Source organism: Oryzias melastigma, linkage group LG7, assembly GCF_002922805.2.
Source record: "Oryzias melastigma strain HK-1 linkage group LG7, ASM292280v2, whole genome shotgun sequence".
In the NCBI taxonomy this organism is placed as follows: Eukaryota; Metazoa; Chordata; class Actinopteri; order Beloniformes; family Adrianichthyidae; genus Oryzias; species Oryzias melastigma.
This window is the reverse complement of record NC_050518.1, coordinates 8,800,255-8,826,867: the sequence shown is the minus strand read 5'-3', so window position 1 is coordinate 8,826,867 and position 26,613 is coordinate 8,800,255. Positions and strand designations below refer to the sequence as shown.

The 26,613-nt window shown below is 41.4% G+C and overlaps 1 protein-coding gene across 3 annotated transcripts in view; it reads right to left on the bottom strand.

Annotated features, from left to right (window-relative positions):
* rarga (retinoic acid receptor gamma a) overlaps positions 1-26,613 on the bottom strand; it is a 42,651-nt gene that overhangs the window by 9,656 nt on the left and 6,382 nt on the right. For 2 of the 3 annotated variants that reach the window (XM_024293248.2, XM_024293250.2), the window contains exon 2: positions 21,389-21,707. In XM_024293248.2, coding sequence (XP_024149016.1) covers positions 21,389-21,557 — 169 coding nt within the window. In that variant the 5' untranslated portion in view covers positions 21,558-21,707. Of the gene's footprint in view, positions 1-6,481; positions 6,996-21,388; positions 21,708-26,613 lie in introns of those variants that run through there. The other variant, XM_024293253.2, reaches the window with a different exon arrangement.

The window sequence follows — 26,613 nt, the reverse complement described above, 5'->3', positions numbered from 1 at the left end:
GGGCGTGAAACAATGTGTTGTAACACACACTGCTGCCTACACACAACTCATATGGCCTCCCCCCTAAAGAAAAAGTGGAGTATTAAAAGCAGCAGGTGGAATAAACACGTATCCTCAAAGCAGATTTCTAAAAAGTGGAATTACCCCTGCTGTCTAGTGGTGCTCTCTTAACACCCTTTCTTCTTTACAGCACCTCATAAAGGGTCTTTTGATATTTTCTTGATGGAGTCAGCCAAGCCAACATTTGGCAGCCGGCACCCTCACACACACACATACACACACACTCCTTTTTTTTTCTTCACCCCACAACCCTGTAAACCAAAAAAAAAACACACAAGTTGGCTTCAAACAACCTGCCTGTCCTCTATGAACCCGGCAAATAAAGTTTCCCTTAAAAACGCCCTTGTACAAAGCCTCAGGAAGGAGGTCTTAAAAAGAGGGTGAAAATCAAGGAAATGCAGTTAAAGTGAAAGGCTTTGTGTCAGCTGCCATGTATGACGAATGCAGGAAAAGAGGGGACGGTTAAGTCCAGAGCTGCGGAAAAAATATGCCCACTCATCCCTGCTGTGAGCCCCAGCTGACTCTTCATCTGCCCACCAGAAGACAACTCACCTGCAGTGACTGAGACATGAACCCAAACCGGGCCAGCCCAGCACAACTCCCGTCCATTGATCATCTCGAAAAGACAGAACAATGCACGGGAAGGCAAGGAAGCAGACAGGCATGGTGGGGAGAGAATAGTCATCGAGGGAAACCCTGAGTCTTTGATCTTTGGGTTGTTTCTTGTCCTCCCAGACTTCCTCTCACCATCTGTAGCCTGCCTCTCACCTGTCTGTCTCTGGCAAGGCCACTAGCACTCGTTCAATTGCTATTGCTTCCTCCCTACAACAATAGAAACCTCCAAAAGTAGAAGTAGCCCAGCCATGGCTGCAGCCCCACTCTGTCAGAGGAAGTCAGGGGAAAGGAGGATAACATAAACAACAACAGTACTATTCACTCTAGCACTTTGGCGAAGCACTGCAGGCCAGAGCAAGCAAACCAAGCGACAGCTCATTCTTACACAACGTGTACATGTTTGCGCAGAAGGTGTTGCAGACAAAGTTCCTCTTGCTGTTGTTTTTGTTAAACCTGAGTCACCCACTTTTAACATGAAGCAACTTATCTTATTTTACAGAGCTTAACCTTTACTGATTCTATCAGAACCCAGAAAAAATCTTAAAATAGAGTCTCAAAACTACAAATGACATAGAAGAAACAGTCTGTACTCCACATGACATGACTTTTGGAGGGTGGCAGTCCCTCTAAAATGGCACAAAAATCCAGAGTCCTGTCACATGTAAAACACACTCTGAGAAACTTTTGCTTTGAGTGGCGGACTGAAACAATGACGCATCTGGGAGTTTTTCCACTTTTGCTTGGCAACCAACTGCCAACCGGTTGCCCAACTCTGAGACGGGGCGGAGCCTGTCAGAGCACAGACGAGACACTTGCATTTAAGCTACACAGTGATTCATTTCCTTTTGTGAGGTGCTGCTGACGGAAGTTACATGTAAGACGAACATGTGAAGAAATTGTGACGCATTTGGGTATTTACTATCAGTGAGCACAAATAGATGTCTGAGAAGGGCATGGTTGGTGGCTTGTTCACTCAGTTCTTTAACCCTGTCCTGCACCAAAAACAAGCATATTTGAAGGAGTCTATCTTCTAGACTGTTTGCTGTCTAATTGTGTGACTTTTTTTCTGACATATCATGCAGCAAAACCCAAGGCTACATGTCAGTTGCTGCTCTCTTTAGGTCACAGGTCCTTGCTACAGTGGAGACATTATCCATTTGTTTGTGGCCACCAAAGAGCGTGTGCTTTTATTCTGTGTCAGTGCATGCCTGCTCGTGAGCGTGTGTCATGTGTCTGTGATAATGCCCTTCTTGTGTCAGATCCAGAGCAAAACATCCATAGCAGAGGCCCACTGAACCACTAACTAGACCAACGTTGTGTTAGTAGTAACCATGTATGCTTTGACTGTTCCTCGCCACCAGTTTTCTCCTGTTTTGATTCAAAATGAACTCATTTTAAAATATCCATATGTGCAAACAATGAAGTGTTGATTCTTTCAAAAATAAAATGGGTGTAGAAAAGGAAATCTGTTAACTGCTTTAAAGGTTTCAGGAACTCCTGTTCACAAGAAAATCCACTGCATCTTCTTAATCTTCTGTATGTGTGCTCTCTCTCTCCCAAGCTGTTATCCACATGCACATGTACTGTCATGTCAGTACACCTCGCACATCCAAACATCCACACAGGCTCCCGTACAGACAAATGAGTGTGTAGGCACACAAACAGATGGATTAATGCCAGTATATACAAATGAGCAAATGCTGTGTCACCAGAACGATGGTCATGGCAGTTGCATACTCGCGCGGGCAGAATTTGACTAATGTTCAAGGAAAAACAACACCAGCGGGCCTCCGTCCCCTCCTTCCACCCACCCTCCACCCTTTCCATCACTCTTCACCCCTCAGCTCAAATAATAGCTGTACTACACCAGCCGCTCAACACTCGCTGCCAAACGCCATCGGCTGCGTAAACACAACCCATTCACACTTCCACGGAGTGCGGACAGTCGGGCTCGTCTGGGTCTGCGGTCCCAGCCTGGCTGCCCGAGGCCTCCGTTTCTCATAACAGCGAGCCCCTAGCAACACTGGAGCCAAGCCGTCAGTCAATAACACGGGGGTGCTGGGGCAGCTCTGTTCACGTTGGGCTCCAATACTGTTCTAATGCTTCTATTAGTCCTTCTGACAACAATACATGTATGTCGGTGAAACAGAGAGACGCATGCTTTCCAGAGGCCTTCACACAAATTCACACATAGTTTGCCAACTGCCCACGCCTTTGTTAGGAGAAAATGTGCCTGGCAGCCAGTGAGCTGTTCTCAGTAAACAGTTACAATGGCAGAAGCCAGACTTCAGTGTTGGAGAGGGCACAACCCCTTTGTGACCTGCAAAGAGTTGTGAAAGGAAACCTACAAAAAAATCCAGATTTAGTTCTCAGCTAACACTGATACAATCTGAAAACAACCATCTTAAAAAAATACCAGTTGAAGGATTTAGTTATGTTGTTCAAAAAACAAGAAAAAAAACCTGAAGGTGGCAGCTTCTGTCTCCATGGGATGCTTGATGAGTTTTATTTACAGTGGTGTGACTGGTGTTGCTGAGAGGCTATAAACTGCCATGAGTGCAGAGCTGGATTCCAACACGGGCCTGAGGAATCCAGCCTGGCACATTGTCTGTCTCTGGATTTGACACAGTAGTCTGAGTGCCAAACGCAAGCTAAACAGATACCTAAACAGAACACGGTTTTCACACTGGCTGCCACTTTCTTACCTCTGCATAGAAGAATCCACACACGAAAAGAGGATTATAGCAGAAAACTGTGGGAAACTGCGGAGATTGAGCCTCTTTACTTATAGACCGTACTGCCAATTAAAGGTCCTCCACTATAACTGAAAGAAAGCTTTGAGACCGAAAAATAAGTCTATTTAAGATATTCACTTAAGTCAGAGTGATTCAGCAGTATTGCATAAAGTATCCTGTGATAACTTTCACACTTTTAATGAGGATGATTTAGTCAATATTTACTTCACAGCAACTGTTAGCAATGGCATTAAGAAAATATAAGAAGTTCTTTCATACATTCTTTAATACTTTGGCACTGGATACAGAAAATGCAAACTAAATTCCTTATTTCTTATATTAAAAGTGACTTAAAAGCATTTTTTTGCTGTATGTGGTAAAATAATTGATGCACTAAACATCTCTTTTACACTCTTGCACACACACACACCTTCTATCCAAAATAACCCTATCTATTCTCCTCCCCTCCCCAGGCATTCTAATCTTTTAATTGAATCTTTTGTAATTATAATGAAATAACTGTGGACTTCTATCGGGGAGAAAATGATCGGGTCAGAACGTGCCAGTGGTCACAGGAAGCTCTTATTTCTCCGCCACAGCTGAGATCTATACTCCCATTTCAATTAACTCCTCAAGTCACCTCTGAACAAGCACATTAAGGGGAAACAAAGAGGCGGCTGCCTGAGCCCGTGGCTGCACGCTGGAAACCGCCACCATCACAGCAATCCCTCACTGCTCTCCCATTTGTCAGGATCCCGGCTGATAACAAAACTTTGCTCAGAAACATCAAGCTAAGAATTTATTTTGGAGACAAAAGATTACTTTCTTTTTTTCTGACCCTGTGTAACTGCTAAACATAATTGCCTCATTCTTCTAGGCAAATGAACATTGACGTAGAGAGAATTGGTCTGCATAGGCTCTCTCAGATGGCTTCCCTAGCAGTTGACTAATTCAGTTCTCATTGACATATGACTAAATCAGTGTCCATTATCCTTATGTGTGGGGCAGCTCAGATGTAGTACCAGCTCCGTGGCATAAGGCACTTAGGAGCATTACGCAAACCAAGCTGGTTGAAAAGGTCTCCTTTTCAGGAGGTTGACAAGGCCGCCACACATGCAGTAGATCTGACATTGGCCAGGCTGTAGCCTCTGACTAACCTCTGACATTAAGGTCTCTCTCTAGTGCACAGAAAACAGGAAAACTGACCACACACTCCTCAGTCAGCTGATTATCTCTGGCAAACAGTCAAGAGGTAGAACACAGATAAAAGGAAAATATTTACAGCAAAGACACCAAGATGTCTTTTTGCTTATTGGTGGATTTGGAGGAATTTTCTTTGAATTAGCAAAGATTTTTCTCTTTAAAAAAATACAAAACAACTTTTTAGTTGAGTCGTCCGCATCATTTAAAGGCCAGGTGAGTCTTCACAAACTCTAGTTTATTTGTGGTGGATAGAGCCCGTCTCCGGGAGTGTGGCATTAGCAGTTGAGCAGGTTCCTCTGTTGTGCAGCTGGCCTGGCTTAATGAGATATCAGACTCAAACATCAATTCATCAGCTTCCCTGATGAGGACAATGAGGGCCAACTACCTCAGTAAAGAGAGGCATTATGGCTCCTTGTGCGAAGGGGAAGGGCAGCCGTGTTTACAAAGGTTACCGGGCAGAGAGAGTTTGAAACAGTACACCACTCCAGCCTCCACTTTGCTTTGCTACACTCGGCTCTCATACCCTTGGGGAGGCTTATCAGCACTTCTCCTTTATCTTTGATTTTGTGGAACAAAGTCCCGCAGGCAAAAAAGCGTCCCAAAAACCATAGTGCAGTATTTTAAACGTATGCATCCGTGTGAATGGTTTATAAGGAGCGCCCATAGAGGCCTGATTGATTAAATAAACAAATCTGATCTTGTTATCATTAGAGCTCCTCTAGCTCAGCAGAGCAGACTGGGCTGGCTGGATTCCCCTCTGGCCTCAGCCTCCAATGACAGGGCATCTGTCTTCATTAAAGCTCAGCCAGTGTGCATGACGGCCACTGAAATGCTGGTGTCTTCACGATTAATGAAGACGGATGACTCCCCCCAAGAGGCAGTAACAAGGAACAAAAAGCAGCAGGATGGGCTAACTGAACAAAACAAAAAAAAAAGAAAAAAAATGGAACTAAAATTCACATTCAGCAGCCTCCAAACAACAGGAAGACATTTTTTCCTCATTGCTTTATGTTTATTTATATTCTTGATTCATTTCAGATCCATCCATACTTCTCCTTTGGAAACAACTACAGCAGTGCATTAAAATGGGCCACGGGTGGAGTCGGAGTCAGAGGCCCATCTAAAGTTAGAGGTTGGTGATGCAAATGAAAAAAATTAGGGGTCAAAAAACATTCAAAGAAAGCTGGCCAGAGAATCCCGAGGCTTTTAAGGACTTTGTATGCTCTCCCATTTCTTAATGAATTTATTCACTGAATAATTCATCTACTTATTAATTCATGGCGTTTCACTCAAGAGCAATATCATCATCTTTTTTCCATACATAGGCATGTTATAAATGTAAGCCAAGAAAGACTGCAGCACACCATTCAAAACCTGAATCTGAACTAAAAACAAAAACTGTTATTTGTCAGTAGAAACTAAACTTTCAGTCAAAACAAGAGTATGAGTGAAAAAGTGTCCTCACAAAGTGCTCCCTCTTCCTTTCACTAGAAAGAATTTCCTGGCAGGTCAAAACTCAGGTGGCTCATATTGTCACTGAAACTTGAGACGATGGCTGAGACCTCACGAGTCAAAGATAGGAACACAGGCAGACACTTTCAAATAGACACACAGAACTACAGGGAATATCTCAGCAAAGAGTTCTGTAGGATGTTGAAGACGAGAAAAGAAAAGAGAGGAGACAGTCTGTCGCAGTCTTTTCCTGTGCCGCTCTGCAGTCAGTGACAGGAGCCCCTTGGCGAAAGCCCAGAGGGGGGAAAACAAGCCAGCAACAAGAAAAGGCATGCGTGTGTTTGTGTGTGAGACAGAGTAGGCAAAGATTGGCATGATTGTGTCGCACAAGAAAAATCAAACAGGACCTCACTTACACTGAACACTGGCACTGCTCGTCCAGGCGAAGGGGTCCAGCCTCGGAAAGAAGGGGCTCGCCTTGCGCAGCATGCATGCCCCACGACTGGTGACATCATAGAGCTGATGGGGGCCCATTCCCAGAGCCTCCATACAGTCAAACATGTTATCCCTCACCCTCCGCAGCCTGGAGTCAGATTCTGCTCAGTTACCTGTGTCCTGCCCTGCTCGCACTGATCACAACACCAGCAACAGCTATCTGGAGTAGTGACCTTCCCTCGCCTCCGTTCACTTATCTCCCACTGTCACTGTGCTTTGTTTTCCTGCCAATGCCGAGTTTCCCTCTTTCCCGTCTCAGCTGGAATGCAGATCTGGTTCCTGCCTGGCTGGGCTGGGCCGAGCGTGACTCTCGACTTTCCACCTACCCTTGGGTGAGCAGCTCCCCGTCTGCTGTAACAGACCTGAGTAACAGCCTCTCACAGCGCTCAGTGAAGCCCTGACACAGCGGAGCGAACCAACTGCCGAGGCATAGCACTCTGAGAGGGGGCGGAGAGAGCCACGGAGAATGCCAGAGAGGGTGGGATGAAGAGAGAAACCCAGGGGAGGAGAGATGGGGGGAGAAGAGAGGGGGCTGTCCAGCAGAGCCCGAAGAACTGCTCAGAAAAAGAAAACTTTATTTTCATTCTACTTTTTTCTTATGCTTTTGTAACATACTACAGCTCCACATTCTCCGTCTCCTATCAGGATTCCCGTCTTGTTTCTGCGTTGCACCTCCCCCAGTTCTATGCAGTAAATGTGAGCCCCCTTCCCCTCCCTCCCCCGAGCCCCCCGTCTCTAATCATAACCATATTAAAGCTCAGCCACTGGCCGTGTGTGTGTGTGTGCATGTCAGAAAGACAGCCAGAGACAGAACATTGTGCTGTGCTTGAACCCAGTAACCAGATGCCAGGATAAAAAAACCCTCCCTCCTCTCTGTCTGCTCGAGGGAACAGAAGATGGGCAGTAACTCGCCGTCTTTCCCCCTGGAAGTGCTTCAGCAGTGACAAATGAGGGCTGCCTTGCACAATCCCCACAGTGAATTTACACAGACAAATGCCTCCAATATACAAACACACCATGTGTTGGACACACTTCTCACATGTTCACTTGACCTTGTTTGTGATTTACATCTGCGGAACGTCTGCAAGAGATGCAGAGGCGCAGATTAGAGGGGAGGGGGGAGTTTTGATTTACCCAAGAGTCTTTTTCATAAAATTCTAAATAAACAGTTGTTTCTTTGGAATGCACATAATTTATCTTTCTACGAATGGAACAATACTTTTTTTTTTTTTTTTACAAGAGCTAACAGAGACTGTACATCAAAGGAAATCAATAGTCGCCCTGAGGTCAATTAAAAAGCCTGTCAGTACTTTTAACTGTTGATCAGCAGATGGAGAGAGTGGCTAGCCAGACGGGGTGGGAGATGATTGAAAATAGAATGACACGAGTCTGTAAGCACATATGTCTCCCCCCCCTGTCAAACCAAGGCAAGTGGTATAACCCAGCAGGCAAAAAAGACACCATTTCCTGTCAATCTGTGCTGCTGGCTACGTTCCCCATAAACACACATTGCCCTCACCACCACCACATCCACCACTTCTGTCTAGGACTTCGCTTTTTCCTGTCTCGCGAAAAACCCCGAGCTTTCACGTTTCTGACTGTTTAGAATGATTTCCATTACTCTGTTTATTGACCTACTCCCCCACTTGAGACATCAAGTTTATTTTTCCAACTTGGCACATACATGAAAGCGCAGGCAAACCAAGCCCTGAAATGTATACGGTGCACACAAACACATGTGTAATAGTTTTTCTGCTTCAGGACTCATCGACAAAAACAGTTATTTGTCTTCAGCCAAACAGCCTGTCGAATCTCCCTTCTTTTCGTGCATCTGAATCGATTTATACAATAATTCAAAAAATGTCCTGGCCTGTGGATGGAATTCAGATTAAATCATCACTGCCTGCAGTCATGTTTTTATTATCCACATGCATTCTTCTCACACTCTGTCTTTTTTCTTCTTCCTGTCCACCCCCTCCAACCCATGCTAGTTTCATTCTTCATCCTGGAAACCACAAACTAGTTAATCCCATGTCGCTCAAGTGTTTCATTGCATCACAATTGTTTGTTGTGGATTCTATTTGGACCAACGGGCTGCAGAAAAATCAATGTAAACTCATAAATTATTAGTTTGTCTTCAGCTTTAGAGCCGAACTTACTTTGGACCATCCTTTTTATTGTTTTCAACTATAACTCAGAGAGTTAGCGCCACAGGTTTTGCACTTATTGGCAAGCAGCTGTAGAAGTTGTTAAACTTTCGGGGCTAGAGGGTTCACACAGAAAGTTTAATACATCTAATCGGCACAGAGTCCATACTGCTGCAGACCCGAGCCGGTCGCTGCCTCCCCAACCCTCCCCTCCTTCCTACCCTTTCCTTCCCCAGCCAGAGAGGTTGAACTCTGGAAGAAACCCCCACAGGGCCACTAACTTTCCCCCCAAACTTATCCTGCCCTCCCTCCTTCTCTCCCTGACTCAGTGGCTCACAAGTCTCCACATCGTTCTTCTTTAAAACAAAAATTTTTACCCCTCCGTTTGTGCAAATACCGTCTCCATTTCATTTAGTTCCCTATGGGCATTTGTGTGATTTATTGTATTTGACCAAGTTCAATGTGTTTGTTTTAAGGTTGTGGAAATACTTTTTTTATTTTTAGCAATTGCCAACTGACGAAGTTTACTGTGGATTTCAATGACATTACATTGTAGAGAATTACAAGCGATTTGAACACCTATCTAAATCACATGTAATGTTTTGTGGGTTTTTTTAGAGGAAAAGACAAAAAAGAAAAACACTTAATGATCAAAAGCTGGATCTTTCATGTCAGCAGTTGCTCAGAAAAATGAGGCTTTACTACCGTCTGACACTCTGATGCCGATTACAGATAAGACGTATACAACACATTGTTGCCACTTCCTCTCTGTATACACTCATTCAGGTTCCAGCCAAAGCGTCAACAACGCAGTACTGTGTGAGGTAATAGAGAAAAGCCTTTCCACTGAACGCAGCATGGTGATCTCTAAAGGAATGCGTAGCTTTTTTTTTCCATTTCTGATGTGGGCATGTGTGCAGTGTGTGGACATGCTGAAACAGATTGCTGGTGATGATAGAGACACTAAACACGAGTTCTGGTTGCCCACCCACTAAAGCCAGATTCAGGTTACAGAAAAGTTGCATATGCAGTGCAACTCTCACCCGCAACCCCATCTAAAGGCATGCCATTTTTACTCAAGTTAAAAAGAAAGCAAAGCTTAAATACAGTATATATACCTGTGTGTTTATGTTTCTAAGTAAAAGATGCCCCACTGGCCTCAAATGTTTTTACATGTTTCCACTCCCTGTTTAAATCTTCTTTGAAAGTGTGTTTTAATGAAGCTGTTGGTCAACTTTTAGTAAAACTAGAGTGCCAACGCATTTATTCTGTTCAAGTTACAGTAGATTGTTTTGTTGTCATAGCTCACTGTGATAAGTATATGCATCTTTTGCATTTGGATTGCAAAATCAAAGTGGAAAAGTATCTTTCATTTTGATCTTGTCGTTTGCCAAAAGTAGGGCAAAGGTTACACATGCAAGCATACATATCAAAAGTTCCACTCTGAACATCTTTTGATCTATTTTAAGTGTCCCAGTGATCTTTTAATTATAATAATGCCGCTTTTAACCAAAATAAAAGATAAAAAAAACAGTGTTGTCTTCTAGAGGTACAACTTGCTGAAATACAAAGCCCCAAGTGTCCCTATTTGGAATTGTGGTTTTGATTTTATTATTTTTTAATATAATGACTATATACTTTACTACTTGATTAGAATACTAATCAATTTGTCTTTGAATTGTTGGTGGGGCTGTTAGCGAGCAGTAGGCCCATCCCCACTTCCCATGATCTGTCTGTTTATAAGTACACTCTCCTGCTACCCTACAACCCCTCACATCCCCAACCTAACATTAGCGGTGCAACATAAACGGTGAGCAATATTGGAGCTGTCCATTTGACAGTTTTAAACCGGATACGGGAAAACGTAGACGTACATGGATCTAGTCATCTACAAGTGGATGTATCAGAATGGAGCAGCGCAGGGAGCTTGTGGTTTATTTGCATCTGCTCCTGATTCACAAACATATAAATACTCAGAAATGCAATTTTAAGCTTAATTTTCCTAATATACGTCCTCTGTCATGAGGAAAATGCCAGCTGAACATGTTAAAAACACCAAAAGCATATTTTTACTGGAGTTGGTCTTTAAAGAAACACATCAAAGAAAAGCAAACTTATTCCACAACTGGATGACTTTACGCATCTGCTTTGTTCACTTTTATTTCAGATGAACAATCACAACAAAATATTTGACTGTTCTAAGATATTTTAGTACCTCACTGTTCATGAGGTGTAATTCTGACAGAAATATATTGTACAAGTTACTTTTAATACATCACAGTTTGCCAATTAGAGTTATTTTAAAAGTAATTTCTTACTTTACAATATTACTGTTTCAGATCTGTAATGCCTTAAACGACTCCTGAAATACTTTTGAGACAGTTTCCTAATAATAGCTGCAAAACATAAATGATCTAACCACAAATTATTTTACCTTATAATATGGTTTGGTTTTGGTAAAGTGAAAGTGTGGGAAGCACAATTGGAGGACCCATCCCTAGTCTTGTGTATGTAGTCTTTTTTTAAAAAAAAAAATCAAAATCACAATTCTAAATAGAGACACTGGGGGCTTTGTGTTTCAGCAAGTCTAAAGGAAAAACTATCTATTTAAAGAAGGTCATTACTGTGACTTTCATTATAAACAGAAAAATAGATGCTACCATATTTAAGCTTATGAAGTCTAACAGGAAATTTGGTAGTTTTAGGTCAAATTAATAAAAGCCTTAAAGTGACTAATCGTGAGCAGAAAATGGATTCTGTTTGAGGCACTTTTATATCCGTTACCACCTCGTGGCCTCTGACTCAAACTCTTTTGAACAATAAATCTGTTGTAACTCTTGCAGAACATGTAATGAGTAAAATAGTTTTAAAATATTGCTGGTAATGCTTTAAATTACTCGGTTGCAACAACAACAACAATAATAATATGCTACTGTAATGCAGTCCCAACACTGGTTGTGAGTATAAATAAACCTAAAATATTTTCATCACTGACACTTATGTTCTTGTTGACTGCTTGTGACTATGTTATTTATTCAGAGATGTCCATTAATTATCTTTTTTTGCTTTCCTTAGAAGATAAATTAACAGTCAAGCCAGCCACCTCTTACAAAAGCCATTTGTGGCACTTGTAAAATATATATATTTCAGGAATATATGCAGTCATCCAACAATAAATTGTGGGTTTTTTTTCTATATATGTATATATAAAAACAACAACAGATGGATTTACCACTGTCAGCATTTAGAAACTAGCCACGAGAAGCAAAATATTCACTTTTTTTTCTCCTTTTCGTCCAAATAAAGGGAGTTTTCTTCTCCACTGTTGACCCTTAGAGATTGACCCTTCCATGTAAACTAAACCTTACAGCCCCTCAAAACCCAAACCAACAATACAGTTGCCAGTTGGACGAGGAAAACAAAGATCTAGTCATCACAAGTGGATGAATCAGAATGGAGCAGAGCAGGAGCTTGTGGTTTGCTGTTGTAGCAACAAGCTTTTCCAAAATTTTGTCTGCTTGGAATATTTACTCAGATAAATACTCAGAAATGCATTTTTAAGGTTAAAATTCATTATATATGTCCTCCATTATCAAAAAATGCTACAAGAACGTGTTAAAGTGGGTCTTTAACTAAATAAATAAAAGCCTCCAACTTGGCCCATCTTCCGGATTCGTTAATAATGTGTTTATTTCTGCTATGATAGCAGTTCCCTCTGTCTTTCTGTCTTTAATTACGAAATTACTTCACACATTTAACCAATAACATAGTATATAACACGCATCATGGTCTTTCCCTGTCTCTGCCTGCAAACAAATTATTTGTTGTTTGATATGATTTCCTATTTTGTCAGTTTAATTCAGGGTAACACAAAAATAACTTTCTTTCTCACATCATGTAGACAAATTAACTCACATGGATTGTGAGAAAAGTGAGGCATGACTCTTGCAGAATACAGAAAGTGCTGTACTTATTAGTGGCTATGTTTGCCTCTGTTCACATGCTGGTCTCACCAAAGGCATAACAGAGCTACTTTTCAGAGAGCTATCAACTTTGGCCATCTTTCAGAGAGGTCTTTTCCACTCTGCCTTTCTCTGCCTCTATCTATGTTGTCATGACATTCTGCTACTCCTATTATCTGGGAAAAAAAGAGATCTCATAGTGGTCCAGACAAAAAGACAAAACGAATCCCCATCTCTTTCTCATAGACCAAACCGTCCTTTCTTGCTATTGAACACTTTCCATCTTGGACATGCTCACAAAGGCCCATTTGAAAACATAACCCTGCCCACTTTTAATAGTAGCCTCTTAATCTTCATCTGTCATCATGTCAGAGCTGTAATACACTCTGTGGCCTCTCGCTTACCAGCAACCTTTGCTGACTTTTCATCCTCACAGGCATGCAGACACACACAGGTTCACTACACTTAATACATGTAAAGCTGCAAAAAGTTTCCAGGACTTGGATCAAATTGGCTCACTCTTGAAGGGAGGGACACTGAGAGGAAATCCAAGGTGAAAGCTCGAGAGAATCAAAATGAGGCAAAAGAAAAGCACAAAGAGCTCTAGAGTAAATAAGCCAGCAGGGTTAAGGTAGATTTTATGAGAAGAATAGATATTCCACTCACTATTACCTTCAGGGGAAAAAAACCTTAAAGGAGTGTTTAAAGTGTCAGAACTACGAGGGTGAGCCTCTCTGTCCATTTACATACCAGCACTGGGTAAAATACATAATAAAAGCAAGTGATTTCCAGAGAAACGCAGCAGAGAGCCTCAGAGTGTTGACATCTGGAGGATTGTGGTCGCCAAAGGAGATAAAAGTTGTTTATTATAGAAAGGAGTTAAAGACATAGTCCTGCACATACTGTCATCACACACAAACAGTCCAGTTCCAGCATGACTACTTTTACTACACTATTATGCTACGTTCACACCAGGCTTGAATACGCGAGTTCAAGCATGCATTTACTTTCAAGACTCTTGCGTTCAATTTTTCGGTTCTACGCAAAAAACAGTTGAGCGTATGCTCAGAGGCGACGAACTCAGCATTAGGCAAAGGTGGGGCACACTGGGGCCCCCGAGCAGAGCACTTAATAAAAGTGTCTAAAATACATTTTACGCCAATCCTTATTTAACTCTGTCATTAAAATAGAACAGATAAATCACTGAAGTGGCATAAGTCTGATCATGTAAAAGTGTTTTGTCCACGCCCTTTCCTCTGCAGCAATGGAATATTCCAGTCCAAAACCAGTTGAGAGACTCTGGCTCTGTCAAAATTCCATCACTATTCACTACATAGTGCGTTCACCATTTTCTTGTGCTGTTCGAATCTATAATTTCAAAAGTGAGTGCCCTAGAAATTTACTTGTGTTTTTTGAAAAAAAAAAAAAAAAACAGTGGGGATCTATGCTCAATAGATGCATTAAATTTGAACAGTTTTTGCCAAAAAGAAAAAAAAAAGTATTTATGTGTTATTTGTTTAAAAAACTATTTTTTTCAGAATCTGGACACAGTAGATTCTTAAATAGTTTCAAAATAGTTGCCCTAAAATGCTTGTATTGGTGATCTGTGACGTCTGGTTTGCTGTAAAAAAAAATAAAAAAAAAAATAGAGACATCATGGTGTCTGAATTGCTATTAAAAATCTAGGGCAATAAAAAATAGTCCTTTACTATGCCATTTTTTAAGTAGGGTGTGGGGAGGGAAGTTGGATGTAGCCTTGCCTTGAGGCCCCCAATCTGCTATGTCCGCCACTGCATATGCTGAAAGTGAAACCAGTTAAACCAAGCCTCTTCCAACTGTGAGTACATGTGCTAGCATTGGGCGAGGACAGTCCAGTGTGAACACCATGTGGTAAAAGCGCGTTCAAGAATGCCCATTTGGCACATTCTTGAATGCGCATCACCTGCCTGATGTGTAGCTTTAAGATTATGGTCACAGCAGCAGAAACTGACATTTATGAATTAATTGTTTTTATTATGAGCGAATTTAAATTATTACATTCCTAAAAAAATGGCAATACACATGGGTAATGCTCACAGTTGGATATCAATTCATTGGGTAACTGCTTCTATTTATGATCTCTAACCAACAGAAGGACAAGGGACGGTGTACAAGTAAAATATTTTCTTATTCTCATAAGATAAACTATTAAAATGCATCTCAAAAACCTGTAAAAGTGAAGATTTATTGTACCAAAACTTCATTTTTAATGGAATATAAATCAGGGCTGCCAAATTCTGATCTTCTAGATGTCCTGCTCTGCCTGTTTTCCAGCTCTCCTGGCACTTCTTGCTACGGATTACCTGAAACACCCGAGTCAACTGTTCAGCAAAAGCAGTGCAAGGAGAACTGTAAAACAGACATTGACTGTATAAGAGAACTGGACTGAGTGAACCCTCCCCCCTTGAGTTCATTCTATTATTCAGAATAACCACTCTTTCTGTGATACCTTTTATAACATATCCCTGATAATCCTATTTTTTTTCCATTATATTTTTTCTTTGCAAGTTATTTAAGTTATAAACTGACCAATCAGACGCCTCAGCAAAAGCATGCCATGCCCGCTGGCTCCCACGCTGAACTTTTGATTGACAGATTCTCCGAAGCCTGCTTTACAAGGTAGGCGTGTGGACTTTGAACAAGCTCACACATGATTGGCGACAGTAGTTGCCATAGAAACTGACTCAGACCGTTTGATCCAATCACTGTATCTGGCTCCAACATGGTAATGTCTAAATGGCGACAGAACTCGCTTCATTTCCCTGGAGCCGTAGGTAAGGCATTTTCTATGGATGATGTCACACTCGCTCAGTCCAGTTCTCTTATACAGTCAATGTGAATGTAGATCTAGAAGACCAGAATAGAGCAGCCATGATCTACAGCTTATTAGCAAAAAAAATTAAGTGAACTAAGTAATCAATTTATGACATACAATTTAGTGATTATTACATAAATATATACTTTTTTATCATGATGCCACTACTGTTTCTAAATACTAAATTGGAATCAAAGGGCTGAAATAGGTGTATATTACAACAAAAGTCAGAATAATGTGAGAGAATGCAAACTTATAGTACATAATAGATTCAGGGAAAAGGAATCCTTATAGAGATTCAGTACAAAAGTAATTTTGAGTCTTAGAAATTGCAGTCTGCACTCAAGATAACCTCGTAAAGCCACAGAAAGAAAACACACATTGTCCCTGAATCTACAATTGTAGTTGAAGATGTTGTTAATTGGGTGTGTACATCAGTGAAGTCACAACACTGCTGACATCTGGAGAATGTCTTGTCCAATTAATTATTAGTAGTAAACCTCATTCTGGACATTGCAAAACACCACACCTCCACAGGACAGAGAGTGGGCTGGTCTGGCTACGGTCCACACATGTCAACAGAGATGAAGAATGATGCTATTTCTAAATTGCAGCAATTTTGTCTCCCGGCTGCCCACAACCTCGGTTTTTCAGCACAAACATGTGGTGTTGAAACTTTTTTTTAAAGAGCAAGCATCATTTAAAACTATGCAGGTGATCTATATTTCACACTGTGGGTCCAGTGATTTGTTAGGGTCAGGTGAAGACTGAAGCCTATCCGAGCGGTCCAGATGGATACAGTTTGTCACAAATACTCATCTTTGAAAAGGTTTTTTGAGATTGTGTTGTTGACTTCAAATTATTACAGTATGTACACAATATAAGCACAACTTCAGATTATTTGTTCCAGATGAACAGCCAGGAATAGAGTCCTCTTCCATCTTTGACTTGACCCTCCCTGTTCTTTTTTTATTTAACTGCACTGTAGGTTTTGCCAGACACCAACTTCTGTCACTTCAGGAACTACTTGAATATGACACATCTAACTTTGTTCTAACAATTTAAGAGAAAACATGCAGACTTGCTTGACCAAATGCATCTAATAGCTTTAAAAAAATGGTGACAACACTGTTAAAACACAAACATAAATGGAGAATAAAATGTTTTTTTTCCTGTGTGTACGACACTTGAAAAATAGCAGTAGTAAGATTTTGTTTTCACATTTAAACATGAATCTCTTCTCATCCTTCTTTTTCTTCAAATACAAGACAAACCAAACAAAAACCAACGTACCAGTGAGGTATCTCCATCAATGGCTGGCTCAAACCCAACACTTATGAAAATAAATAATGTGGTACAATGTGCTGTTTGTGCTCTACTTAGCCCCCAGAAGAGAAGTCTTCACTTGTCTCTCTCCACCATTTTAAAGGCTTCCTTTCACCTTCCCTCTCATACCACAATTCCCACCAAAATGGCTTCTTTACGCAACTCCCACAGCTCCCTGAGCCAACTTGACCTCTTTATGAGAGCATGTGTGTGTTTGAGAATCAGTGACTGGTTTTAATTATGTCACTTCACATATGGTTATTTTTTCTTTCTGTTCATTTTGGCGTTTGTGCACATTTCCAAGTGTTCTCACATGCACAAACATAAGATAAGTATGCTAATGTTGCTGACTGTGCATATTTTTTTTTTTTGCTTAAAAATCCACTTGTCCACCAGGGGCAGAACTGAGCAAACTCTTCAAGACTTTACATGTTTTTTCTTCCATTCTATTGATTTGTTGCTTTTAAGTTATGTGTTTTGCGCATCCATTACCCAGCATGCCCCACAAATTATGGAATGTATGGGTAGTCCAAGCAAAGTAACGGATATGGGATTGTAGAACAGGCCTTGTAAGCTGAAGGAAATGACCTACTAGCTTCTCTAAACAACCTTCTGGGCGCCTTTGGGGCCTGAGTCCTACTCCTGATTGGTGAAAGCTTAAAGAGGTGTTTCAGGGCTCAGTGACGATGTTATCACATAGTAAGTAGCCTCAATTGGCTTCCAAATGTTTGTTTGAAAAGCTTTCATAATGGCAAGGATTAACTGATAACAGCCCCAGCTGCCTAGAGAACGATCAGAAGCTCCATTGGATGAGAAAACACTTTTCCCATTTATTCCACGGATGGGACGGTTGCAGCAAATGACCGCAGCTTGAAGCTTCAGTCACTTCCTGCAAGCAGTGAGCCGACACCATCCCTCTCAACTCCCATCTCTCCCCACTTCTGTGCAAAGCAGGTATTTGTAAAGACACTCTTGTGCCAGAATAGAGTGCCGTGATAAGAGGCTCTCCATCAGGTCAGCAGAGAATTCCCATTCAACACAAGCAGGTTTTTCTGAAGCACAGTGAGAGGGCATAGTCAGGAACACAAGGAGTATAAGCTTTATGTGGAAAGTTTTTTTTCTTTTCAATAATGAGTATTTTATACAGATTAAGCCTGAAAAGTATGACTGTTAAAGTCAAGTCATGGAAAAGAGGAGGCAGAAAACAGAGTCTGGGGAATGTCTAAACCACTGTCTCCTGTCTTCCACTAATATTTAAAAGAGTGAGGAATGAGACCTTTGTCAGCAAAAGGACTTTTAACATTCCCTGTCAGGGAATACTCCAATGGGAAGTTTTAAAGCCAAATAAAAACAGCAGTTTTGCAGTTTAACCTGGATACCCAGAGAAAATCCTGCGTGAAAGAATGGAGAAGGGAAAAGTTTTGGAAAAAGAGCAAAGGGTTGAATAAGTTCTTAATAGACAAAACAATTAATCTAAGCTTCCTTAAAGAGGCTATACCATGTAAAATCTACTTTTTGAGCTTTTTAAGTGTAATATACTGTTCAATCCTAACCAGATGTGTGAATGGATCAAAATCCCCAAAGCGGTATTTTGATCCATTCACACATTTCTGAGTATTCCTCTAAAAACCACCGCTCTCAACAGCAGCCCCGCCCTTACCCATGAAAACGAGCTGGTCCTCAAATGCTTACATCACAAGGTGATGACTATTTCCTGGTAGAAAAAGCGAGTGGCGAATAGGGAGAACTGGTTTAAAAGTGGATTATTGAGGGCCGGCAGAAAGGTAAATGGATCTGAATGAAAGCAAAGAGGATTTTTTGATTATATGTCATCATTTCAATAAATCCTGAAATGTGGATCTGGTGTTGTCTGCGCTTTTTGACTGAATTTCACTGGAAAATGAATCCATTAGCCATTACTATTCAGTCTGTACCAAATTTTGGAGATACCATAAATGCCCGGGCAGCACAGTATGTAGGCCTACATCAACATTTGTTTTTCTTTATTTTTTTTTTTTGTTTTTCTTTTTCCTGACGTCATGAAGTGGGTGGCACCCTCAGGGAGTGAAAGGCGATGCCTCAGAGATTGAATCGTTTTACTTCCGGGTATGAAAAAACTCTATTTCATAAATAATGTGTGTTTTGAATAAATGAATGAATCAAATGGTATATTTTAAGCAATCAGGTGATAATACATAAAACAACATCTTACATTATCAATCACAAGTTGATCACTATAAAGGGAGTAGGAGGAAGCGAATTTATATAATCCCACCCCAGTTCGAATTTACCATTTTCTTTACATAGATTAGTCCGGTTCAGGACTTGAACCTGAACCGGAACTTTTTTTGTGTTCCAAATGCAATATATGATCAATAATATGGATATAGTTTACATATATATGGATATATAACTCTGAAGAACTTAAGAAAATCATAGTATGGCCCCTTTAAATAAATTGTTGTCCTAATGTTAACACTTTTCCCTGCTTTTATTTTGAAGTAGCCTTTTGGAAATAATATCCTGAATATGTAAGATTTACAAACATAAAAATCATTTTTAAAATTCTTCAAAAACACATTATTTTTCCCCTGCTTTTATGGCACAGGATTAATATAAAACATAATAATCCTATGAAATTAAAAATAAATCTATTCATTTTGAATTTTGAGATGAAGCCAAACAACCTGAGGAAAATCCAAGCTCAAGAAACACCTACAACAATTAAGTGTTCACCTCCAAACCACTAAGTCGCTGTAAAACCATCAAACTCGTTTATTGCCTTATTGAAAGTCTAGATTACTATTCATACCAGTTCTAACAGGAAATGGAATTGAAATAACAGATTTATTAAGCTGTAAGAGCATGCTATAAAAATATGAAGATGTGCTAAACCTGTTACGAGTTTTGATTTTATCTTTTAACCAGTCTATCACTGCCAATATCAGCCCTCTTTCACCTTGTACATGATCCCACAGTCATGTATGAAGCCCTGGTGCATTTGGTTAGTCTGAATCAGCTTGTGCTTTGATACTTTTGTTAAGTCATGCCAACATAAAAACCAAAAAGGGCCCATCTGTCAGTGCGGTGGGATTTTACTCAGCATCAGGGGGAATGTTTCTCGTTCTCAGATGAAAGACGTACTCTGTATGTGTTTGTGCGTTTGAGAAAAAAAAGAAGGGAATTTGTGGCGAGCATGTCTCCGTTTGCCTATTTGCCTGCAAGAGTGCATGAGTGTGTGTGTGTTTTTCTTTAGGGTGTGATCTTAGATTCCACCACACCGGGACATTACCCCCAGGTGCTCTTTCTCCCTTGCACTCTGGTTCTGTGAAAATACCTTGAGGATTAGGTGGGAATCGCTGGTGAGAAAGAGGAGATGGGGAGGGAGGGGCAAGGTAGTGATTGACAGGTGAAAGGCTGAAGAGGTGCTCAGGCATGCTGCGGAGTGGGGAGAGGAGGAAGGCTGAGCACACAGATGGGTGGGGTGGGGTGGCTAGGATCTCAGCTGTTGCCACCCACACCCATTATTACCCCCTCCACCATCTACCACCCACCACCACCTGCCACCTCTTAGCAGAGCGCTCAGATCAGATTTCAAATAACTTCTCCTCACCTTTACCTCAACAAAGTCTCCATTCTGTCTTTCCTCTTTTAGCATTTCTATCCCCCGCATTGACCACCTAATCTGCTATCTTTACTGCAGTGGCTTTGCACAATGATGCACCCTGTACGAGAATCCTGTTGTTGATTAGTGGCTTAGAGACAAACAGGTGTTTTTAACAATGAGCCATGCATGTCGGCAGCATGTCTCTAATCTGGGTAGTTTTGCAGAGACACAAAACACAGCGGAGCACCAACAATCTCCTCTTTGTGCTCCGTACATCCTCTAACTTTAGAGTTTGAGAGTACATCAGCGCCCCAAGTGGTCAGGTTTAAAAATGCAACTCTGAAACAGTTCATGCCTGGATTCTAGTTTCACCTTTCCTTTCACATACTCTTAAAATAAAAGACTGAAAGTAACCAGTTTTGCTATATTTGTTGATGCTTGGCACCGTGCTATGAAAAAAAGAATGTTGTTTGGTCTCTTAATGCAGACTGACTCACAAAAACTTCAACAGACGCTTGCCCTCACACCCATGTACATGCATGCACACACACACAAACACTAGGGAAGCCAGAGCCAGAGTATGTGGTCATAACCACATCATCTGCAAGCGTCAGGCATACGAGGAAACCACCAGAGCAGCGCTCACTGCATTGATGAAAGACAACTTTCTTCTTATGGTTTCTTTGCAAGGCTGTTTTCTTTTTTTTTTTTTCTGGTACTCATCTTATATCACAAACAGGCAGTAAAGTTTTCCGTTTCCACAAAATGACTAGTAATCACGGGCAATTTGTGTCCATATTTTGTTTTATGTCAAAACTGTTTGACAAAAATCAATATAATCGGTCTGCTTTGTGTGTTTACTTTGATTTGTGTTTCAAAAAAAATATCACATATCATATCTGTGCAAAGACTTAAAAAGGGAAATAACTTACAGAGAGCTGCCATCTCTTTGGGCAGGTCAGCCCCAAATCTCCCAAACAGGCTGGTGTTGGCCAGCAGGTCAAAGGGGGAGTGGCTTCTCATGGAGTTGAAGGGAAAGGGGTAGACAGCAGGTGGGAAGCTGGTCATGTGACCCACCTGCTGTTCCCTATTGGCAGCCATAGCAACGGAGCGCCCAGGGGTCCGTGGCAGGCACTTAGGGTCCAGTGATGCCTGGAAATCCTCAAAGTTCAAATTTGCGTCCTCAATGTTGAACTTTTTTGATTCCAAAAGGCTGGAAGGCCTCTTTTGAAGGTGTATCCAGGTGGTTTTCTGATGAGGAAAAAAAGAGACAAAGCAATTAATTGTTTTCTAATTATTGCAGAAGAGAAAGGGGGACAACTTCTAATCATCATTAATAAAGTGATAAAATGAGTGGTTGCGTTTAAATCATCACAAGATTTGCATTAAATTTTATTTTTAAAATAGGATAGACTTCATTTGTGCACGTATAGAAATACGAGGGTAAAAAAAGAAGAATCATATGCAAACCAAACTGATAAAACAGAATAAACACATGTTCTTTCTAAGGAAAAATCAAGTAAAACTATCTGAAAGTGAGGGAAAATATATGATAAAAAATTGTTTAAGGAAAAAGGAGGAATAGATGAGGTGTAGCAGAGAGGAAACTCTTGTTCCTGCAGTTCTGAGGAGCTTCCAGACTTCTCCAGTGATTCCAGGCTATGCCATATGATTTAAATCACCAGAACTCCACTATAAAGACATTCTCTGTTCCTGCTGCCAGCCTAGCACAGCAGCCTACCTCTTTGCCTCTTTCCCCCAGGACCAGAGGCCCAGACACGGGGTCCGGAGCATGAAGATGGGAGGGCGGGAGGGGGACGGTCGGTGGAGAGAATGAGATCCACTGATTGCTAACTGATGCTGTCACTTCCAACTATCTTCTCTTGAGGTCAGGCTTTGGTACCACAGAAACATTCAGGCTCTAACCTCCTGCTGCCTGCTCATCACTTTGACTCCTCACATAACCACAGAGAATTCAGGCTCCGGAGTGGACAAGGCTTCACTTATGTCCTCTAAAGAATCTGGAGGAAAGAAAAAAAATAATGCTTTCTTTTTTGCCCTAAGAGTGATTTCGTAAGCGGGTGGTGTGATCATCCTGCCTTTAAATGTGACTTTGAAAAAGAGCCAATGAACTACTGTGGGTTGTGAGTGTGGGAGAAAATGACAGGGGAAAGATCTTGACGATGAATTTGGTGTAAACAAAGAAATTGGGAAAAGGAGGGTCAGTGACGGAGCCTGAGCACTTGGGGGCACTAAGGGGGTCGCACCCTGCCCCACATGAAAAGAGAGTTCTCTCAGATGCACTCTGTAACACATACATTTGCGATCAAACACGGAAAAAAAATCACATGTCACATTTGTTGGAGGACCCTTTAACCCACATGCACACACACACACACACAGACAAACACACTCTTTTGCCCCATGCCTTTTTTCCAGGGCTTTGGCTCCCTCCCTGCCTCTTTCTGGCTCTTTCTCTTTCAACAGAGCCAGTTAATTACACCCTACTGCTGCAGGCAGCTTCAAACCACCACTAATTTAGAGTTCCATTACAGTAAACTGTTCCACATGTGCATCCAAGGCCCAGGCAGGCTCGGGTGGCCACGTTTCAGGAAGGAGCTCCAGCCGATAGGCACCCACCCCCATCCTGCCAACACAGCCTGCCATCTTTCTTTATTTTTTTTTTCTTTTCCTTCTGTGTCTTGCTTTGTCAATTCTCCTTTCTCGCCGAAAATACTATCGGAATCCCCTCTCATATTTTTTGTGTGACCATTTTCCATTTACTACTGCTTCTATGACCCTGTGCGTACGTTCCACTGTGTGGATAAACCCACAAAAAAATCACAGAAGATTTCACAATGCAACTAAAAGGACAAGAGGTAGAGACGGAAAAAAACTTGAGCTGGTAATATGGACATGTATGTTTCAGAGTGTGTGCTTGGCTTGCGTTTGGCCCCTTTGGATATCTCCTTCGTGAACTCAACTAGCTCCCATAAAGACAGCACAAAATGTCCGCAGAGCTGGCAACGAAAAAGGAAAGAAAAAAGTATCAAATGATAGAAAGGAAAACACCAAAACACATGTGACTTTTGTATTCTCCCCGAGTGAATACTGTTTCTACATCAAAACGTTCTCATTAAAATGAGTTTAAAAACCATGTTTCACCCAGTTGAAATGAGGGGCAAAACTAAAAAGGATTTTGAACGGCACAACTCTTTTAAAGTTGAACTAAACTCCCCAAACACAATAATGAATTAATAAAAAATAAAAAATTGGCGCCAGTGTTTTTAATGAGTCAAATCAGCCCGGCAGCTTTTTTACTGTCATTTTAGGTTTTATGTTGGGTCCTGTGGTATGATCACTTCGCCAGCCAGTCTGGGGCTATAAGGGGATGAGGGGAATTTGGAGTGACCTCATCCCCTGTTTGCCAGGGCCAAATGGGCATGGACGGCCTACCCACTTCCCTTGAGCCTGGGGGGCACACAGGAGGTAGCAGGCAGGCAAAGTGCACCGGGGCCAGCAATGGGTTCATGACTACTGCAGTGACTGCTGCTTCTGCAGGGACTTTCCACTGTTGTCTGTGGCTTACAGGACAACAGTTTACCAGTTTACTCGGCTTTCCATTTTTTCCTATAAATAATGGACTGTCCCGTCTCACGGTAGTCCGCGAAGCAGAATGAGGTTCAGTGTTTTCTCCCGAGATAATCCGCTGATTTTATCAGCTCACGATTTCGCCTGGCTTATAAAATGTACTCGATCAAGCTGGCAATTTGGAGACAGCACTACAAGATGAGACACGCTCAAAGAGAATGAGATTCTCTTGTTTGTTGAGGAGTTAGGACTTCAACAAAAAGATGGAACTATAAATCATTCAGGAGCGAGAAAGGCAGAAAGAGGGGGGAAAACGGTTCCCAGTGACTGATTATCTGCCAAACAAAGGGTTTCAACTCCTCAGTGAGCAAAAAAAACAATTGTGCCTTAAGAGTTGTGACAGAGTCAAAGCCCCTTCAGGCAATAAGAACTGCAGTCAAACGGGCTATTAATCATTGCATCTCATAGAGCTCTGCACCATGCAACCCAGAAAAACAGCCCTGTTTTTTTTTAGTCAGCAGAAGAAACCGTCAGTGATTACTCCGCATAAATGAGCCTGGTTTCAGGTGCTATCCTGCCTTTTTTTAATGTTGATGAATCGTATTCCTGTCAAAGGGAACACAAAGCAATAATGTTGTACTTTCGTTGACAGCTAGTTCATTTTTTATTTTTCCAAAACGCCTTTTGCAGATGCTTTTTTTTCTTCTGTTTTTCTGGAAATTAAATGACTTCATGGGTGTGTGCAGAGTTCACTCAGATGGAAAAATAAGTCTCACTACCAAAGTGTAAAACATAAACTTGTCAACCAGTACGTTGCCTGCACAGGACAGCAACTCACACACAGCCTCCCAACTAATGATCCACACATTGCGCACCGCCAGGGGAAAGTGCCATCTTGATCCATCTCCAGCGTGATCATTCCGGTTGACTTTTTGAGTGCCTATATTTTACATCTGTCAGCCTTTTGAAGTGATTTATGTTGAGCAACTTTGTGAAAGAAACAAGTTGAAGCAAAGAGGGTTGTTTGAACTTGGTTTGTGCATGAAGTCACCCTAAAGTCACACCAAAACAATGAATTCAAAGTCCATGTGTTCTCTGAACTGAGGCTCATCTTTGCTTAATAAGACCACAAAGAGCTATCAGAAGGATTTATGGGCTCAGAGCTCCAGTATACACGCGAATTAAAGTGTTCAAAGTGAAACACGATCATGAGAAAGAGCATTATCTGATCTTGTTGTCGGCGTCAGCAGTATTTTGGCTCTGACAACAATATCCTCAACACTATTATCTGATGCAAAGCTGACATCTTCCAGTCTTTCAACAAGTGCTGGACTAATGGCTCCGAAAGAGAGACAGAGTGACAGACGCTCCGGTGTTTCCAAACAGACCTGCATTCCATTACCTGAAACTTGTTTGACATATGCCTCCTCTTGGCATCCCACAAACACATATTTGCTTATGGCAACAATGCAAGGAGACAACTCTTAGAGACGACGTGTCTCTCCGAGAAGCAGTCCTTTCTTGCTTTTTCAAAAGGTGTGCCCGTGGAAGGTGCGGCGACGCCATCTTACTATCTCTAAATCATTAAAGACTAATCCCAGCTTCTTTTTGGTTCCAATGTAGTGTCAAAAATAAAAGCTGTGCAGACTTGCAAAGGTGGAGAGAGCTGTTGCAATACTCCCAGGGAAGTGCATAAAACATTTTGTGACAAGTGACTTTTTTTGTCATCCTGACAGCTTTTTGTTTCCATGGTGTGGTGGAGCTGAGTACTCAGTCAGCACTGAAACTAGACCAGATGGTCGAGAAAAACAAGTAAACAGCATAATGGGAGAAGACAGATGACGTTGTGAAAGTTTGAAAAACGGCGCATAGTAAAGTCAGAGCAAGTTAAATATTGCAACAGCAGAAAAAGTTATGAATGTGTAATGAAATATTCAAGGTTCCTTATAGGTAACCGGGAAGTCCTGAGAAGTCAAATCAGAGAAAAACATGTTTTTTTTTTTTCTATAACAGATGGGTTTCACCACCGCAGCCGTTTGCCGCAGGAGTCAGAGCAGCACAAGCAGGTCCAAACACACACACGCAAGTACAGCACGCACAACAGTCAATTCCTTACTTGTGCCAAAAGGTCCTATAGCGAGGGCTTCAAAGTTAAATCCTCACAATTACAATGGCACACCTGAAAAAATAGACTCAGGAAATGTGTGTGCTAAAAGCTTCCCTCTTAATCACAGTGCAGTAACGCTCTGAAATCACCTGTCTTTACCCCTCCCCACCACTTGGGCACAATTACTACAGAAATTCCAGCACTAGACAGGTATCAACAACTCCCTGATTTACAGCTCTAAGGTAATTCTGAGGGAAAAAAAATCTGCAGACGGTCCAATGAACGTAAGCTGATGTTTTAAGGGTTTTTTTAAACCAAAAAGTGTCAACAAACCCACAGCTGGTTGAATAATTTCCAAGATAAATGACTCTGACAAACTAATGATTATTAATGTTGATATTGTAGCTTGTACTTTTCAAAAGGTTGACATTTAGCATGTTTTTCTATTATATCTAAGCT